We start from the raw sequence: 18,587 nt of genomic DNA, 5'->3' as shown, positions 1-18,587 counted from the left end.
TTGATCTACTGCATAGCAAGGAAATTATCAAAGACACTCTTCTGCAAAGAATCATAGATTTGTCCCTGATTCGTGAGAGCACCCAATTTAGAGCAAAGCTTCACTTCATAGGACCCTCACCAATATCAGCCAGTCAAAGCCCAAATCCCATAACTGGTTCTTTCTAACACCCTATTAAGTGTCTTATTGAGCAACTAAGTGTCTCTCACTGAGACCCTGCACAGTTCCCCGTGATGTGAGCATTCCTTAGCTGCAAGGAGTAATAAACCCCATATATTCAGAAACTAGTATGCTCCTGGTGGTCTTTGAAGTCTTGGAAGGCATTGACCAGTTGAACACAAAGTACAGTAACTGATCTCCTTTTCTTCTTGGACATGAAAATTGAAAGCCTTGGGAATCTCCATTTGGTCTAGTCTCCAGTGTTTGGTCTAGGGTGACCCATAGTCATTGGTGTTGCAAAGGTCAAGAAACTGTAGGGTTAAAATCATTAGATATGAGTCCCCCCCCATGGATGTTGAACTTGCCCTTGACACCCATGGGCCCAGGAACCAGAGAACAGATGCTATGGCAGTGAGGTAGCATCAGGGCAACCTTCCCATTCAGCTTAGAGAAATTCATTACAGTCTCCTCTCCTGACTGAGTTTCCCTCCAGCCATTGGTATCCTGCAACAAAAATGAGAACTTGAAGATTGGGACCAAACCAACTTAAGCAAAGAGGAAAAAATAAAGCAAAACCAGAAGACTGAAAGGGTAGGATCTCAAGACCTAAAAGAGTGCCTCCAGGTAGCTGGGGCTGGCTGTGGCTGTGTGGGTCAGAGAGGAGGTATGGTATTCCAAGGCACACGAGAGATAATTAACACACATCTAGTATTTTCTAAGCACTTCCATATCCACTCCCCATAAACCTGATGCAAACATTTTACAGATAAAGGAAATGGGGCTCAGAGAGGTTATGTGACTTATTCAAGGTCTCTGGGCCAGTAAGTGGTCAAACCAGGATCTATGCCTAAGTGTGGCTAATTGCAAATCCCACCTGAATTCATGTATTTTGCCCTCCCAGCTTGCCCAGCAGGAGTCCTGGCTGCATCTTCAGAGAACATAGGAGCCAGGAGCCAGAGGTGAGAAACCATGTGCCCTGGAGGGTCCCTCAGGAGGACACTTAACTCCTCTCCTCTCTTCCCTCTTACAAGCAACTAAAGAATTACTCGCAAAAACACAAAACTCTAAAACCGGGAGGTGAAGGAAGATTCTGTGTAAACTGGTCACTGGCCCCAGAGCAGAGCGTCCTTGAAATAACTGGAGACAGTCCCCATGGGCTAACCTCATCCGCATGACTCATGCCGTTGGCTCTTCCTTAATGTGTGGAAATGAGACAACACAGATGCTGCGAGGTGCGGTTGCTGGAAATGAGCGCTGTGATCCCTGGGAGCCATCCAGACACACCTTACTGTTGGGAAGTCCCCTTGGCCATCACTCCATGATTTCTGAGGACCCTGGATGCTTGGACTGAGTGAGGAGAATCTCAGTGTCTCCCAGGAAAGCCCAATTCTTAGCACTTGGCTCTTCAGAGTCTGGGAATGGAGGCGAATGCTGCAGGTGATCTCCAAGGATGAGGAATGTGACTGTGGGGTTGGGGCAGCTCCTCGGGCTGCTGTAGCCTCCTTCTGGAGCTCCGTTCCTGCTGTTCAGCATGGGCACCCCTCCCCACTGTGTACCTGAGGATAGGGCTAGCCATGAGTCTGAATTCCTGTGAGACTTGCCAGCCTATACCATCTTTATGAGTTGTAGAGATTTGAGTACAATCCAATTGGTTCAAATCATGAGTGGAGAACTTGGTTGGGCTCCCCAAGTCCAATGGAGCAGAATAGACTACAGAAAGGTGACCGACAGCAGGCAGTCTGGGGTCAGATGGACTTGGGGGCTCTGGACCCAAGAAAAATCCCAAGTTGGCAGTAGGTACAGTAAATCCATCTGTCCCACAACATCCTTCCTTGTCTTGTCCTTAGATGACCTCAATGTTCACATGAATACCTCCTTCAACACTCTGGCCTCCCAGATCCTGGATTCCATAAACCGTACTCCACTCTGCTGGGCACACAGACGCCTATGCTCCTGCCACGGACTTGTCACTGCCCTTCTGAAATAGCACTTCCGAAATACCAGATGCTGCTCTCTAACCCCAATTCCTACCTTCCAGCTCTATCACTATGCTGCATTCACTCTGTCTGCTCTTTACCTGCTAGAAATGCCCAGTTTCTAGAGACTAGGGTGTTCTCTTGCTCTGACTGTCTTTATCAGTGTTAGTCTGCATTTGAGGGGAAAAAGGAGGGGTGAAGGAGGCCTAGCGCTGTGGCTGGGGCTGGTGCTGAGGCCAAGCGGGAAGGGAGAGGAAGGGAGGGAGTCAGCTGTGTTAGGGGCCCCACAGAGGAGCTGGCCAGGAACAATGGGGAACAAAGGCTGGACACTCTTCCGCTGAGGCCCAGCGCCTGGCCTTGGCCTTCCGGGAACAGCTCCAGGAAATGGCTGAGATTCCAGATTTGGGAGGAAGAGACCTGTAAACAGTAGCTGGTCTCTGAGAGGGGAGAGCAGTGTCTCTCTAGGGGAGGGGGCGGGTAGGAGCGGCAGGGTGAGCACGGACATTGCAGGCTCAGAAGCTGCAAGGCTTGTCTCCAGGCTGCAGAGCTGGAAAGACCCTGAAAAAGATACCTGCCAAGGATGCTTGAATAGTTTCAGTGATGGCATGTGCGTAAAAATAAATAAATAACAATATTGGCTAAGGCTTACCCATCACTGAGAGTGCATTTGGCGCTGTTCTAAGTTATTTCATGCAGGATCACATCTCAGTCTTACTCCAACCCTCAAGGTGGAGACTTTTACTATTATTGCTACTATTACAAACCCTACGAGTTGCAAGGGTGAAGGAACTGGTCCAAGGTCTCCCACAGCTTATTTCCTTTGTCTCCCAGCCAAGTAGAACACACCGTGAGCACCTCCCAACTTGTTCTGGAGCTCCTAAAGCCTTCCCATCTTCTGCCCTACCCACCCCCTCATCCTAGGGGTCGTGGACTGCATGACAATATGCTCCTGCCTCCCTCCCCCTAGCTGCCTTGGTCCACTTTTTTCCTACCCTCAGCTTCTCACTGTGGTGCCCTGAGACACCACCGCTGGGTCTCCATTCCACTGAGGCAAGGGAAGCGCTTGGAGCCAAGGGACCAGGATTGGTTGGCATCAAGGTTTAAATAGAGGCTGAAGGCTGTGCTTGGAATTACGTCAGTGTGAAGGTCACCTTTAGGAAATCCCAGACTCGACCCCAAGGTAAAGCTTAGGGCCAGAGCTGGAGTCAGGGGTTATGGTTAGAGGGTCAAGGCCAGAGTTTCTCTCTGCTGGTCTCCTCCCAGTTCTCCAAGGCACGGAGGGCCAGGCAGGAAGCATGAGTTTCCTCAAAGCTGCTTCCCTCCTGGGGCAGAGTCTCGGTCACAAACAACCACCACCACCCCTCCCCGCCCCTCCTTCCCTCCGCTGTGAGCTCAGAGCAGCAGTACAAAGTGCTTGCTCTGACAAGGATAGGAGCCCGAGAGCAGCCATGGGCTCCGGAGGAGGAGGCCTCCCTGGGGTCCCGGGACCCCTGCCTCTCCTGCTTCTGCTTGTCACAGGTGAGTGCGGCCCTCCCCTTTCCTAGCCCCTGCTCCCCTGATCCAAGGCCTGGCCCGGGGGAGAAGAGGCCCCCTTGCTCCTTTGTTTCCCTTTTGCAGTAGGGGGATCAGAGATGAGGACGATGATGGAATGGTGATAAGGATGGTGATGATGACGATGTATGTATGAGACAGAGACAGAAAGACAGAGAGATTAAGAGCTCTGCCTGGACACCCCGTGTGCTAGCTCTCTCCCCTCCTGGCTAGGTTGTTATCGGAAGTTATCTTCAGACAAGAGAAGGCAGAGGAGATGTTCAGGGGTCTGCGGGGTCCTGTTGGTAGTCAGAGTGGAGTCCACCCCCCCTTTCCCTTGCAGGAGGCATGGCCCAGGACTCCCCACCCCAGATCCTAGTCCACCCCCAGGACCAGTTGCTCCAGGGCGCAGGCCCCGCCAAAATGAACTGCCGAGCCTCAGGCCAGCCACCTCCTACCATCCGCTGGCTGCTGAATGGACAGCCCCTGAGCATGGCCCCCCCAGACGTCCACCACCTCCTACCTGACGGAACGCTTCTGCTGCGGCGGCCCCCGGCCTCCGGACGTGCCCACGACGAGCAGGCCCTATCCGCAGACCTGGGTGTCTACGCCTGCGAGGCCAGCAACCGGCTGGGCACAGTGGTCAGCCGAGGCGCTCGGCTGTCTGTGGCTAGTAAGGCCCGGGGGGGGGGGGGAGGCAGGGCACACCTGGGGCCCAAGGCCTGAGGTGAGGGTACCTGGGGGCTCGTCTGTGAGGGAAGGCCTGGGCTGGGAGAACTGAGGTGGGGGGGCTCTGAAGAGTGAACACAGGGCAGTGAAAATGTGGGTAAAGCCGAATGGGGCAAGTGTCATGGGAGGCACCGAGGCAGGGCCCCCCTGCCGACCCTCCATCGTCCCTGCAGACCTTCGGGAGGATTTCCAGACCCAGCCTCAGGATACAGTGGCCACAGTGGGTGAGCCGGTGGTTCTGGAGTGTGGGCCGCCCCGGGGCCTCCCAGAGCCCACAGTCTCCTGGTGGAAGGATGGCAAACCCCTGACCCTACAGCCAGGGCGGCACAGTGTGAGTGTGGCCCCCTTCCTGTACTTTCTCCGGTCCTGAGCGGAATGGGGCACACCTGGAGGGAGTGACCTGCCCCTGCCCCCTGCCCCCTGTGCCCTGCAGCATTTGAGGAGGGGCCTAAGCTGCCCTCCCCCATCAGAGCCCCACCCCACATGGAAGACTCCACAAAGCACTTGGCCTTGACAGGTCTCCAGGGGCTCCCTGCAGTTGACAAGAGCAGAGAAGAGTGACGCAGGGACCTATATGTGTGTGGCCACCAACAGTGCAGGACAGCGGGAGAGCCGGGCAGCCAGGGTATCTGTCCAGGGTAAGGCGAGGGTGGTCAGCTCAAGGTAGGGCCTTGTTTGGGCTGGGCTGAGGGTATGTGCAGATCAACCTGGGATGGGGATCAGAGTGATGGGGACCCCATCCTAGAGGAGAAGTAGGAGTGCTCTAGACTGGGAAACCTGGGAATTTTGGTTGTTCCACATCTGGGGGATGTTTCACTCCTCAGTCTCATCACTCTGGCCTATAGGCCCCAGACCAGCCCTCTGCTCCCACAGAGCCCCAAAACTATAAGGAGCCTCTGGAGCTGCTGGCTGTGCACATTCAGCTGGAAAATGTGACTTTGCTGAACCCAGACCCGGCAAAGAGCACCAGGCCTGAGCCCGCGGTGTGGCTCAGCTGGAAGGTAAGGCCCAGGACCTAGGGGTGGGTGCCTGTTCAGAGCTCAAGGAAGAGCTGATCATAAAACCCCTTGACCCCCATCCTTCCTCTGGACTGTCTCCCAGGTGAGCGGCCCTGCTGCACCCGCTCAGTCCTACACAGCCCTGTTCAGGGTCCAGACGGCCCCAGGAGGCCCAGGAGCTCCATGGGCAGAGGCCCTGCTGGCCGGCTGGCAGAGTGCAGAGCTTGGAGGCCTCCTGTGGGGCCACGACTACGAGTTCAAAGTGAGACCATCCTCTGGCCGGGCTCAAGGCCCTGAAAGCAACGTGCTGCTCCTGAGGCTGCCCGAGCAAGGTCAGAGACAGATGCCTGCAGGACTCAGCAGGATACTAGCGGCACCTTGCTGTCTATGGGCCCCTCGACTGTCCCACTCCAGTCTGGGGGGATGGTGGGTCTTAATCCCTGACTCCCTTCTGCTGTGACCAGCAAGCTGAGCTGCAGGAAGCTCCCATTCTTATCAGTGTGGTCTGTGACCTCATCCCTGTCCCAGCTCTACTTCCTGGAGTCCCCTCTTTCACCATCCCTTACAGCTTCTCTTCCCCCCCTCTAGTGCCCAGTGCCCCTCCGCAGGAGGTGACCTTAAAACCTGGCAACAGCAGTGTCCTTGTGAGCTGGGTCCCACCACCTACTGAAAACCACAATGGCATCATCCGGGGCTACCAGGTACATCCTTCTGGTCCTACCAGGACATCCCTCTTCTCTGACACCCTTCACACCCTTGCTTGGGGCGCTGGAAATCGCCCCCCCACCCCGCAGAGAAGCAAGGGACACTCTGCTACTGAGCGAGGGTTTGCCGGATCCTGCCAAGCCCTTTCCTACCTGATCTCATTTTTGTCTCACAGTCCGTCCCAGGTTATTAGCCCCACTTTCCAGACACAGAAAGTGAGGCCAAGGTCACAGGTGCGGGAAACAGAACAGGAATCAAACCAGGCCTTGTCTGACTCCCACCTTCTAAGCCAGGGGCCTCAGAACGTGGTTTTTGGACCAGAAGCAGCAGCGCCTGACAACGCTTTAGAAACGCACATCCTTGAGTCCTTCCCAGGCAGTCTCCATGAATCAGAAACTCAGGGATCCAGAAACCTGGCTTTTTAGCAAACCCTCCCAGGGACCTTAAAGCAATGTGAAGATTGGGAACCACGGCTGGATGTCTATTTTAGCGAATTGCCTTGGTCCTGTTTCTGTCAGGCTAGAGAGAAGTCTCTCTCACTCTGTACAGAGAGAGGAATAAGAAGTATGGCTGCACGGGGCACAGGGAAGGTTTGCAGGCGAGCAGCAGGGCAGGGTGGTCACATGCCCGGCGATGAAGGTTTCAGCTCCTGGGATGGAGCAGGGGGATAAGTGCTGACCTTTGCTTGTGCCTCAGGTCTGGAGCCTGGGCAACACTTCACTGCCCCTAGCCAACTGGACAGTGGCGGGCGAGCAGACCCAGCTGGAGATCGCCACCCGAAAGCCAGGTTCCTACTGCGTGCAAGTGGCTGCGGTCACCGGCGCCGGGACAGGGCCCCCCAGTAGCCCTGTCTGCCTCCTTTTAGGTGAGGCCAGTGCCCACAAGCCCACCCATACCCTGTGAGCCCCCCTTCCCACCTTCCTCTCCCCTTACTCTCATCTCACCCCTGCCCCACCCTCATCACCCCACCCCTGCCCCACTCTCATCACCCCACCCCTGCCCCACTCTCATCACCCAACACGCCCTGCCCACTGAGCTCACATCCCCGAACAGAGCGGACCATGGAGCGAGCCACCCAAGAACTCAGGGATGGTCCCTGGACCCTGGAGCAGCTGCGGGCCACCTTGAAACGGCCAGAAGTGATTGCTGGTGGGGGCGTTTTGCTCTGGCTGCTGCTGCTGGGCACCGCCGTGTGTGTCCACCGCCGGCGCCGAGCTGGGGTGCACCTGGGCCCAGGTGAGAGGAGGCGGTGGACACCCGAGGTCGAGGCCGAACAATACAGGGGTTTAGAGCTCAGGCCTGGGGCTGGACACTCTGGATCTAGCCTTCCATTCACCCTCTCCCAGGTCTGTACCGATACACCAGTGAGGACGCCATCCTAAAGCACAGGTGAGAGATGGGGGAGGGGCTGGAGGTGTGGCAGGGCAGGGGCCAAGGGACAGTGGAGCGGGGATGGAGAACTGGATAGAATATTATCTCTCCTACAGCCACCACTGCACTTTGGGACCCTACTACCCAAATCTCTCCCGAACTCCAAGGGAGAATTAATTTCTCTTTCATTTATGTTCCTGTCACCCCACCTGATGGTTGAGTAAACCGAGACTCCTGACTTGAGTAACTTTGCTCAAGGCCACTCAGCTAGTAACACCCCAAGCTTAATCAGTGCTCTTGTCCCCCACCTCTCACTAATACTCTCTAGACTGTCCTGCTGACTCGTTCTTCTACGTGGGGAATACCTAGCACGGGAAGACCAGTCTAATTTCTCACTTTCTCTGTATACCCAGTGGCCACCTCGCAGTGCCTTTGCATTCAGGAGATCATCTACCTATGGAGGGATCTCTCGGTCACAGTAATCACCCACAGTTCCAGCAGAGGGCGCTCTGCCCCTACGGTCTTGCGTCTCCCTCCTCCATTCTCAGTATCAGGGTCGGCTGGCAGGTACACCTGCTCTCAGGGTCTTTGGCTGCCAAAGCAAGTCTGCAGCTGTAACACATGATGCTAAGAAAGAAAACATCCTTTTTTGTCTTATTGGCTGAGTTTTACACTAAATAACCACTTCAACTCTCTGCCCACCTGCTCCTGCTCTTTATCTCAATGGATTTCCTCTGAAGGGCTTTACGTTCCAAGTCTGCATCTTTCAACAGAAATTTATCAAACACCTACTCTGGGCCAGGCACGTCCAGTCCTCAGGCTACCGTTTTGCGGTCAGTGTCTCAGCCCAGAAAAATGTTCCAAGCTGGCTGGGCCGTATTCCGGCGTTATTCTGTGCTCGCTGGCCTTTGTTTTCCAGCTACTTCCTGGGCTTTGTCTGCTCTACACTGAACTGTCTTTGGATCCCCTGGGACTTTATCCCTTGTCTTTGAGGGGGATTCCATTTTTTTTTTAAAGACTTACTTATTTGAGAGATAAAGTGAGATGGGGGAGGGGCAGAGGGAGAGAGAGTCTTAAGCAGACTCTACGCTAAGTGCAGAGCCTCACATGGGGCTCGATCTCAGAACCCTGAGCTCATCTGAGCGGAAAGCTTAACCACCTTGGCCACCCAGGTGCCCCAGGGGGGTTCCATTCTGATTGTTCTGTTGCATCATTCCTTTAGCACAGGCTCCACCCACCAGGAACTCTCCCTCTAAGCAGAGAGACAGCCGGGTGCCTATAGGAATGCAATCTGGTGTTAGAAACGCAGAAACATGTGGGGGTGACTGGATGGTTCAGTTGGTTAAGCAGCCAATTCTTAATTAAAGCTCAAGTCATGGTCCCTGGGGTTTGGGGATCTAGCTCTGCACTCAGCAGGGAGTCTGCTTGAAAATTCTTTCTCTCCCTCTGCCCCTCCCCCTGCTCTTGCTCTCGCTCTCGCTCAAATAAATAAATCTTTAAAAAAAAGAAAAGAAAAGAAAAGAAAAGAAAAGAAATGCCGGAACATGTACAAGATATGTGGTGGCAGGGAAGGGTGGGGGAACATGGGAGGAAGTTTCCATGTTTACCCTACCGGTAAGAAGGGGAAGGGAAAAGGAGCAGCAAGGACTAGCTGGCTATGGTCATAGTTCCCCTGTGATAAGCCATTTGCTCTGGCTGGGACATAGGGTGCATGAGGGGTCAGAGTAAAGGATAAGGTTAGGGAGCTGGAAGCCTGACCAGCGAGGGCCCTGTTAGCCGTGCTAGGCAGCTGGGCTCTATCCTGGTAAATTGGGAGCCACTGAAGGTTTTAGGCAGAGAGTTGCTCTGTTCTGATCCCTATTCTTGAAAGATTACTCGGGCAGCCGGCAGGGCACCCAGTTCAAAAGGAACCAGACTAGACAGAGAAAGGCAACATCCATGTAGCAAACTCCTGCTCCTAGCTGAGTGATCTCACGTTTCCTCATTTCAACTCACAATATCAGCCTTATATGGAAAGCTTTATTTCGTGGCCTTTTACAGATAAAGAACCAGAGCTTCGAGAGGCTAGTAGATCTCGCTGCCCAGGGCTACACAGCTAGGCTGAGGCAGACGGGGATTTTCACAGCGGATTTATCTGCCCCCACATCTGTGTTCCCTTTGTCTGGGCACATAGCTGTCCCTCTTCATTGCCTCCTGGTTCTGGGCCACCTGGACTCCCCCTGATCCCAGGATAAGAAAAGAGCACTAAGTTCGGGGCACCAGGTCAGAGATCTTCAGGAGTCTGTGAAGGGCTAGCGAGCAGGGAGAATAAAGCTCTACCGACCCCTCGGCTCCCCTCTGAGCTGGAGGTCTTGGCCAATTATGTTCTTGCTTCCCCCCATTTCTCCTGCCCTACCCCCACCCTCCATTGTCCCAGGATGGATCACAGCGACTCCCCTTGGCTGGCAGACACTTGGCGTTCCACCTCGGGCTCTCGGGACCTGAGCAGCAGCAGCAGCCTCAGCAGCAGGCTGGGAGTGGACCGCCGGGACCCACTAGACTGTCGTGGCTCCTGTAAGCATGCCCAGTGGGGGCCAGGGCCCAGCTGGGGAGCAGGGGGACCCCAGGGCCAGGCATGGGGTTCGCAGGGTGGGATGCACTCACCATAATTCTTCCCGTTGTTCCTATCACAGTGATCTCCTGGGATCCCCGCAGCCCTGGCGTGCCCCTGCTTCCTGACACCAGTACTTTCTATGGTTCCCTCATCGCTGAGCTGCCTCCCGGACCCCCAGCTCGGCCAAGCCCCAAGACCCCAGCTGTCAGGCGTCTCCCACCCCAGCTGGCCCGGCTCTCCAGCCCCTGGCCTAGTCCAGACAGCCTGTGCAGCCGCAGAGGCCTCGCTTCCCCCGGCTTGCCTCTGGCCCCTGTAGAGGCTTGGAAGGCCAAAAAGAAGCAGGGTAAGGATGGGGAGGCGAGACAAAGCCTGGAGCAGGTGGCAGGAGGGAGGAGCGGGAATGTGGTGGGACGTGGTCTGGGGGCTTCGCAGCTGGATGTGGGCTGTATCCCACCCGTGGCTTCCAGTGCCCCTGAGCTGGTAGACACAGGGTCTTCCCACTATCACCAGAGCACTTAGGGAGGTCTGTGCCGGCCTCTGCTTTCCTTTAGGCTGGGCTCTGTTTCCGCTTGGCCACAGCAGTCGTGGGCTGACTTCGGTATTTGTTTGAAGTTAGCAAACATTTCATAAGCACCACTGTAAGCCAGCTGTGGGGACATGAGAGATGGCTGTTGCCATCTAAGGGCTCAGAGTCTAAGGAGAGCGGCTGACCAGCATATAAGCAACATTAGAACCTGAAAGCATGTGACCAGTAGTAGAGTGACCTCATCTCCTCGTGCACTGTGCCTGGGGCCTCCCCAGACACTGACTCCCAACTCACTTCCCAGAGAAGAGTAATTCCTTTCTGCCCGGATATCTCTCCTGACTTCTGCCTACCAGCTTTGCCTTCCCAGAGAGAGAAAAGAATCAGGATCTGTTTCTTTAGCAACTACTATATGTTAGATGACACGTGTTTGCTATTTCCTTTAAAAACACCCTCCAACCTTTTGGCTAGGTAATATTTCTCTAATTTTGCTGATGGGGAAAGAGGATCAGAAATGAGTATCTTGTTCAAAATCCCACTAGTCAGTAAGCTGCCGAACTCAGATTTGAAGCCAAAGTGGTCCGCTTCTCAAGGCCACCCTCTGGGAGCACCCCTGAGGGATTCTATTCTGACACTGACTATTTTCTCTCCTTGCTGAACACTGGTCTGCACTCCACCTGCTGTCTTCGTGCGCCTTCTGTGCTGATTAGTAAGCCTTACAAATGTCCTACAGCCAATTCTTTTTTTTAAGTGGATATAATCCAACTTTCATGAAGACAAAGATGGATTCAGAGTAATTAAGACCTTGTCCAGTGTCCAGAATTTTATGACTCTAAATATCAGCAAAGTTGGCATTCTTTCCAGCACTGCCTCAGAACTATAGCATTAGAAATTCTAGGTGGTAATGAAATAGCCACTAAAAAGGGGTTGAAAAAGTCCCCTTTAAAAACCCGCCTTCCCATGGAGAACTATACTGACTTGGATATGACGTATAGCACATTCTAGAACATTAATACTACTGGGGTGGGGTGGGGGGAAGTGAGTAGTTTTCTACAGCCAATTCTTAAGACAGGTTCCAATTCTGGGATGAGGCTTTGGTCCACACTCCAGCCTGTGTCTCCTCACCCCAGCCCCACTGGTCAACCACAGCAGCTCTCCTGCAATGGGGACACTCAGTGGACCACCTCCAGTTCCCGGGACCCCAGCAGCAAGACCATGCCATGGTCTTGTCCAGAGCCATGGAGTTGGCTCTATTGCTGTCCCTGAGTCCAAAAGACTGAGGATTCTTTGTCTTCTGACACTGGCAAACTTTCTCAGTGCCCTGCTATTCCCCTTGACATCCTTATTCCTTTTTTCGTATTATTTGACCTTAGTTGGGTTTTTTTCTCCACCACAACTGCACTCTCATGTTTCGTCCATTATATCTGGTTCTTAGTTCCACTCTGCCAGATACATACATTAGATATCCTAAACACTGAATGAATTCAAACAAATATTTATTGCCATTCAGGTATGCCCAATGAGATCTGACCTCATCTTGATGACATTTTTATCGCACACTTGGCTCAAATAACACTGAAAACTAAAATCTAAGTGATTGCAAGCGTGGTGGAAGGCTTTTGTGATGGGAATCCTTTAGAGGAAATAGAACAGGCTGGGACAAAGGTGGCCTTTTCTAGGACTGGCCTTTCCTCTTCCTTGTCCACACCAACCAACCAACACGTGTCCCCTTTTCTGAGCTTACTCAGGAAGCCAGAACTAGACGAGACAAAGCTGTTGAGAGCAGAGTTGGAGCACCTGAAGTTGGCCTCCAGGACTCCCTAGGTCACACAACAAATAAAGGAAATAAATTAAAAAAACAAAGCAGCCTAGGAACAAAAGGAAATTTTGATGGAGGAAGTCTAGCCATTGTGTGGGTTTTCATCCCAGTGGCTCAGAAGGTCTGGCCACTGTACATGGATTCCCAGGACCCAGATAGTCTTGGTGAATGCCATAGCCTTGATCTCGTCCTGCTCTGAAGCTGCCCATGGTGACCTCCAAATCTTTGAGATCGAACCGACTAGACAACTCTGCCTCGAGGGTCCTGCCTGGTCTCTGTTTTTGCCAAGGAAGGAACCCCTTTCCTAACTGAGTTTCTGATCATGTGACACTAATCTGAAGGCTGTTTCTTTTTCCCTTCACTTGCTATTTTCCTGGTTTCTGGTCTTGAGGAAATCTCTTCCCTCGATTACCCTCCCGGTTCTCTTCTGGTTTGGCCTGACCAAGAAGCATGCTCTTCGGTCACTGCACACAGCTGGGTCTGTTTCTTCAGTTACCTCAGCTTCTCCACTCAGAGCCCTATCTCTTAAGCAGCCATGTGAGCCAGATGGTAGCCGCCATCTTGTGATTCTTTTCCCCTTGTGTTGACATCTTCATCTCTGATATTATCCATCCATTTTGCTCATTCTTTCAACAAATATTACCAAATATCTATGGGCAGGGCTTTGCCTCCCCAGGTGAGACCAACACATCTTCCTATTCTAGAGGTACTCTTCTTCTCCACTGACTCTTTCCTGTTACACCCGGCATGTGCAGGTTTGTCTCACCCACTCGGCTGAACTTGACAATCCAACACTTCTTCCCAAGTGAGATATACTCGAGTTTCTCAGGGCAGGGTCCAGAACCATGCAAGATATTTGTATTGTGAGAGATGGAAATTAACAGATTCTCTCCAAGAAAAGAAGGGATATTTGTCTTCACAGGGCCAAAATTCCTGAGAGAAGTAGCAATGTGAGGGTATAGAGATCAGGAAGATTGGAATGTATACCCTAAGGAAAATACAATGGTTGAAGTATCTTTTAGGCACCAGAAATTCCCAATCTGTTTTTATAAATAAATTAAAATTGGCAAAATTATCATTTGACCGAGTGTTCCCAAATGAAACCAAAGCTCAGAGAAGTTAATGGATATCCCTGAGGTCACACAGCAGCTATGGAACTGAGCTGGGCTCTGACTGCAGGTCTTCTGACTCCAAGCCTAGTGCTACCTTCCTCCCTTATCATAGCTGCCTGGATGAGGGTGGAGAGGATGGAGGGAAGTTCTTCCCTCTTTTCTCTGGGTTCAGGGACTCTAAAGCTTAGCTGAATGTTGGGCTGAAGATAGAGCCTATGGTTGGAGTCTGAAAGGCCCACCCTGGCTTGCCCCCCCACCCACTGTCTCTTGCCTTTGCAGAGCTGCAGCAAGCCAACAGCTCCCCACCCCTCCGGGCCGGCCGCCCTCTGGAGCTCTGGGCCTGGGAGCTGGGGAATAGAGGCTCCAAGAACCTTTCCCAAAGCCCAGGTGAGAAGAGGCCCGAAAAGGGAAATGAGAGGGTGAGGCAGGGTGTAGGGGCCTGCAGCCCCAGCAGGTGGCTGTTCTGGCCCCTGAGGAGCCTGGAGAGGTGGGGTGTGAGGACAGGAAGCTGGGGGTGGGGGTGGGGTCTGGGGCTGATGGGGGTTCTTCCAGACTCACCCCCAGGCTATTGTTTCCCAGGAGATGTGCCCCAGGCTCTGGTGGCCTGGAGGGCCCTAGGACCGCAGCTCCTCAGCTCCTCCAATGAGCTGGCTTCACGGCCTCTCCCCCCAGCACCCCTCACTTCTCATGGAGCCCCTGCTCAGAGTCAGCAGACGCAGTAAGAGGGCATGGGGTCAGGAAGCAGGGATGGGGGACTAGGCATGCGAGGGATGTTTGCTGATCTCTGATGGGGGTTGGGGGAGAATGGACTGGGGCTGCACTAACCACCCATCATTCTCTTACCCCAATCAGGCACTCTGCAGAGCCCCAAGCGCCTTCCTCCCTCCCACTGCCAGCAGTCCCCCTCCCAGTCCTGATCCCTTCCAGTCGCCCCAGCCCCTCCAGCCCCCAGGCCTCTTCCCTGTCTGGTCCCAGCCCAGAGTCCAGTCGTCTGTCCAGCTCTTCACTGTCATCCCTGGGGGAGGATCAAGACAGTGTGCTGACTCCTGAGGAGGTGGCCCTGTGCCTGGAGCTCAGTGAGGGTGAGGAGACCCCCAGGTGAGTTGCCTGAGGGAGACCAAAGGACTAGGGGATAAGCTGGGACAGGAGTATGTTTCTCTCTCCCCAGCCCCACCCTCTCTCGCCAGAAATTCTTCCATGATGCCAGCCTGTCCACCCCAACCTTGGTCCTATCTCCGTCTTGTGTCTTTTCCAGGAATAGTGTCTCTCCTGTGCCCAGGGCTCCTTCCCCCCCTGTCACCTATGGCTACATCAGCATCCCTACAGCCTCGGAGCTAGCAGACGTGGGCAGGGCTGGAGGAGGCGTGGGGTCCGAGGTGAGGGGCTTGCTGTGCCGGCCCCGGCCCTGCTCCACCCCCACCCCCAGCGAGGGCTCCTTGGCCAATGGCTGGGGCTCCGCCTCCGAGGACAACGCCCCCAGCGCCAGAGCCAGCCTGGTCAGCTCCTCGGATGGCTCCTTCCTCGCTGATGCCCACTTTGCCCGGGCCCTGGCAATGGCCGTGGACACCTTTGGCTTTGGACTGGAGCCCAGGGAGGCGGACTGCGTCTTCACGGGTATGTGAGATCACCCTGCCTCACTTCTCACCTCCACCCCTTGGAACAGACACAGCTCCTGGAAGAATCCAGCCTTTTCCCCAAGAGGCAAGGCTTCCTAACATTGTCTTTGTGGTTATCCTTAAAACAGCAAGCTTTTATTGAATGATTACTATGTCTCCGGCCCCATGATAAGTGCTTTATATACATTCAATATTAACAACTCTATGAAGAATAAGGAATATTCTTTTATCTTTCTATTCCAAATGAGGGAACTATAAATCAAACAGGTTTTTTAACTTGCCCAAGGTCACCCACAGAACAAGGACAAAATGATCAAGGCTAAAGCCCAGAAGCAGCCAATTGCGTGGCCCCTTGCCCTCCCTCCAGATTCCTCCTCCTAACCCAGATGCTGGTCTCTGGGAAAGATTGCTCCCACCTCTTCTATTCACTCAAACCCATTGTTCTAGATCCTCCTCACTATAGGAAGTTCTGTTTTCTCTCTTACCTCCTGCTATGCTTACAAACCCTTCCTCTTGCCCTGTCTGTGACTGGGGTGAGGAGAACCTCACCCCTCTGCCTGTGGAGCAGAGTGGGACCATTATCTCCATGTCAACAGACAGTAGCTCAGCGCTCCCTGTGCCCTTTCCCTTTTTTTTTTTTTTTTTAAGATTTTATTTATTTGTCAGAGAGAGAGAGAACACAAGCAGGGGGAGTGACAGGCAGAGGGAGAAGCAGGCTCCTCTCTGAGCAGAGAGCCCAATGCAGGGTCCAATCCCAGGACCTTGGGATCAAGACCTGAGCCGAAGGCAGACGCTTAACGGATTGAGCCACCCAGGCGTCCCTTCTTCCTCATATACTCTGTCAGACCCCCCATCCCCACCTTATGAACCCTAACTCTACCCTTTGCCTCCAGGAAAAACAACCAGGCTTGTGGTAAATGGGAAAGCAAGGATTATCCAGGACAGAAAGAAAAGAGAGATGCCTGGGGTGGGGGGCGGGGGATGAAGGGTGAGAGTATGGATAGAAGGCCAGAGCTGGGCTAGGAGGAAACAGCTAGAACTATTCTCTCTAAAGAAACCAACGGACCCAGTGGCTCCCAGAAATAATGGGCTGAGTTGGGGCTAAATTATGTTTTGGGTTGAGAGTATGCCTTAAGCAGGCCCTAAGCCTTCTGCCCTAATCTGGTCCCTCAGAGTGAAGGTTAGCCTTCTCCAAATAAATCTACCGTCCCTGACAGATGCCTCCTCACCTCCCTCCCCCGGGGATGACCTCTTCCTGACCTCCACCCTCTCCCTGCCGCTGTGGGAGTGGAGGTCAGACTGGCTAGAGGACATGGAGAACCACCGCAGCCAGCAGCTGGGAAGAGGGCTGCCTCCTTGGCCCCCCGACTCTCGGATCTCTTCCCGAAGAAGTCAGCTCAGCTGTCCTGAGCCCAAGGCTGCCAGTAAGTGTCTGTCTTCTGAGCTGGTGGGGTGACCTTGACTGAGGGATTCTAGGGAGGGGCCAGGGAGCCCAGGCCATTGGGCAGGAGAGAGGGAGCCGCCAGGTAACTTCACTCTCCTTGGACTTCCCCCACAGACTCCTCATGAAGTGTGCCCAAGACCACCAAGAAGAAAATCAAACCACCCCCTGCCGTGGAGTGTCATTCTTGGCCTGTGCGTCTCTGCAGCTGGGGGACCACCTTGCCCAGCCTCCTGGAGAGTTCTCCTCCTTCAGGGATTGTGAAAACAGATGAAAGCAAAACAAAATAAGCACGAAGTAGACCCAGAGCCCTCAAGGAGCCAAAGGTCATCGAGACCTGACTCCTCACCCCTGCTTTCTCCTCCTTCCGTCCATCCCACAACCAGGTCTTCTGGCCTGAGAAGCGGCCTTATCCCCCAACCTCCCCACCCACTTGGACCATGGGAGGTAGGGGAGCCAGAGGTCTTCCCAGAGGACAGCAGCAGTTTGTGGGGCAGGCAGGAGGGAAAGGAGCTGTACAGAGCCACCCCTCTCAGGAGGGGTCCATTCATTCCCACGGGGACAGGCTCACCTCTCCCCCAGCCACACCTGGTAGAAGAAGGAAGGAGGACCTACCGACCAGCACTGGAGGGGTAAGGCCCTTCCTAGCTACCAAGGCAGAAGGGCCAGCATGGATCCAGGGAGGGAGCTGAAAGAAGGGAGGTGGGAAAATGGGGGACAAACCCCTTCTTTGTACTGTGGACTCTATGAGCTTAAGAAATTGATACCATGAAACTGTCATGACTTGAGTGAGGTGAGCTCATTCCCCAGAGCGCCATTTTGGGGAGGGTACCGGGAGCTATGGGAAGAATTCTGAGTTTGAATGGGATCAGGGGTTCACTGGCCCTCAGGGAGAGACATTTAGTTCTGTTCTGTGATTGAGGGAAGAATTACACGCATCCTTTGGGTTCCCCTGGTCTGCTGATCTTTGCAACTTGTCCTGGGAAGACAACTCCTTCTTTCAGTGGTCCCAGGCCCCCTCCCCAGAGACCAGTCCCAGAAGGTTAAGACCAGAGGGTTTCCTAAAATAGATGAAGTAGGTAGAACCACCTGTAATGGCTATCTAGTGAACAACCTTCAGACGAAACTATAGTACAGAGCAATGGAGCCAGACTGCCAGAGCCGGAGCCACAGAAGGTTCTGGAAGGGCAGATGGGGGCCTGTCCTTCTAATGCGGTGGGAAAGGCAGGGGCAGAACACACAAGTTTTGGGGGGACAGTGCTCCTGAGCAAGACCAGGGGCCACAGGAGGATGCACTTAGGGAGAGTCAATCAGGAAGCAGGCCCTGAAAGGGGGTGCTAGACCCCTAGACTTAAGCTGTTCTAACCGGAGACCACTCTGAACTCACAGGCCAAGTGAGGCAGGGCTTGGGGGACACGTCGCTACCGGAACTACTTCCCCAGGCCAGCCTGGGCTGGGGTGTCTCAGTCTCGGGATGACAAATCCATGCTCTGGATACATATCCGTTCCTCTCGATTTGCTTTTCCTTTTTTGGATTTTGTTTTTCTTTCAGCTTCCTGGTAAAATTCCTTTTGAAAACATTCCAACCCTGTTCGCCAGACCAATGGAGAAAAAAGGGATTTGTGCACGCTCAGATCACAGTGGCAGGAGAAGTCAGAGCCTGGGCTTGGGGTAGGGGCGGGGGCAAGTGGCCGTCCCCTGAGAGGCCAGGGCAGTTACTGAGCCTGGGGGTGAAGAAGTCAGAAGGAAACAAAAGCTCAGAAGACCATTCGGGGGCATGGGCTGTGGGAGAGGGAGCCATGCACACTGTAGCATTCAGGGCCAAAATTTCCAAAAATTCTATGCCAGTCAAACCAGTCACACCCGGGCCTGCCTAGAGGTCTCCTTGTGTACACACACCCTCTGTGAGGGGGTCAGGGAATTTGAAAGAAGCCTGTTTTCCTTTGTCGACTGGGGTTTCCCCATCAACCCCATTCTCTTGAGTTTTATTTTTAAAAATTGTTTACAGAATTTTA

General features: G+C 53.7%; 1 protein-coding gene across 2 annotated transcripts; it reads left to right on the top strand.

Annotated features, from left to right (window-relative positions):
- Positions 1-3,495: 3,495 nt before the first annotated feature.
- Positions 3,496-17,360, top strand: ROBO4 (roundabout guidance receptor 4). Of its 2 annotated transcripts, none has more exons than XM_032868823.1 (18): positions 3,496-3,653; positions 4,009-4,338; positions 4,568-4,725; positions 4,912-5,032; positions 5,268-5,395; positions 5,496-5,724; positions 5,981-6,093; positions 6,794-6,962; positions 7,151-7,333; positions 7,444-7,486; positions 9,885-10,021; positions 10,141-10,404; positions 13,795-13,902; positions 14,095-14,233; positions 14,368-14,613; positions 14,771-15,129; positions 16,349-16,555; positions 16,690-17,360. In XM_032868823.1, the coding sequence occupies exons 1-18, from the start codon at positions 3,584-3,586 to the stop codon at positions 16,698-16,700; spliced, it is 3,015 nt and encodes a 1,004-aa protein (XP_032724714.1). In that variant the 5' UTR covers positions 3,496-3,583; the 3' UTR covers positions 16,701-17,360. The 2 variants fall into 2 exon arrangements, with proteins under 2 accessions (XP_032724714.1, XP_032724713.1); XM_032868822.1 differs by having other exon boundaries at positions 5,268-5,400; positions 5,501-5,724.
- Positions 17,361-18,587: the final 1,227 nt, after the last annotated feature.

This window comes from Lontra canadensis, unplaced genomic scaffold (genome assembly GCF_010015895.1).
Source record: "Lontra canadensis isolate GAN:19392208 unplaced genomic scaffold, GSC_riverotter_1.0 scaffold36, whole genome shotgun sequence".
Lineage (NCBI taxonomy): Eukaryota > Metazoa > Chordata > Mammalia > Carnivora > Mustelidae > Lontra > Lontra canadensis.
Note: the sequence above shows the minus strand (reverse complement) of the source record. Positions and strands in the feature narration are given on the sequence as shown.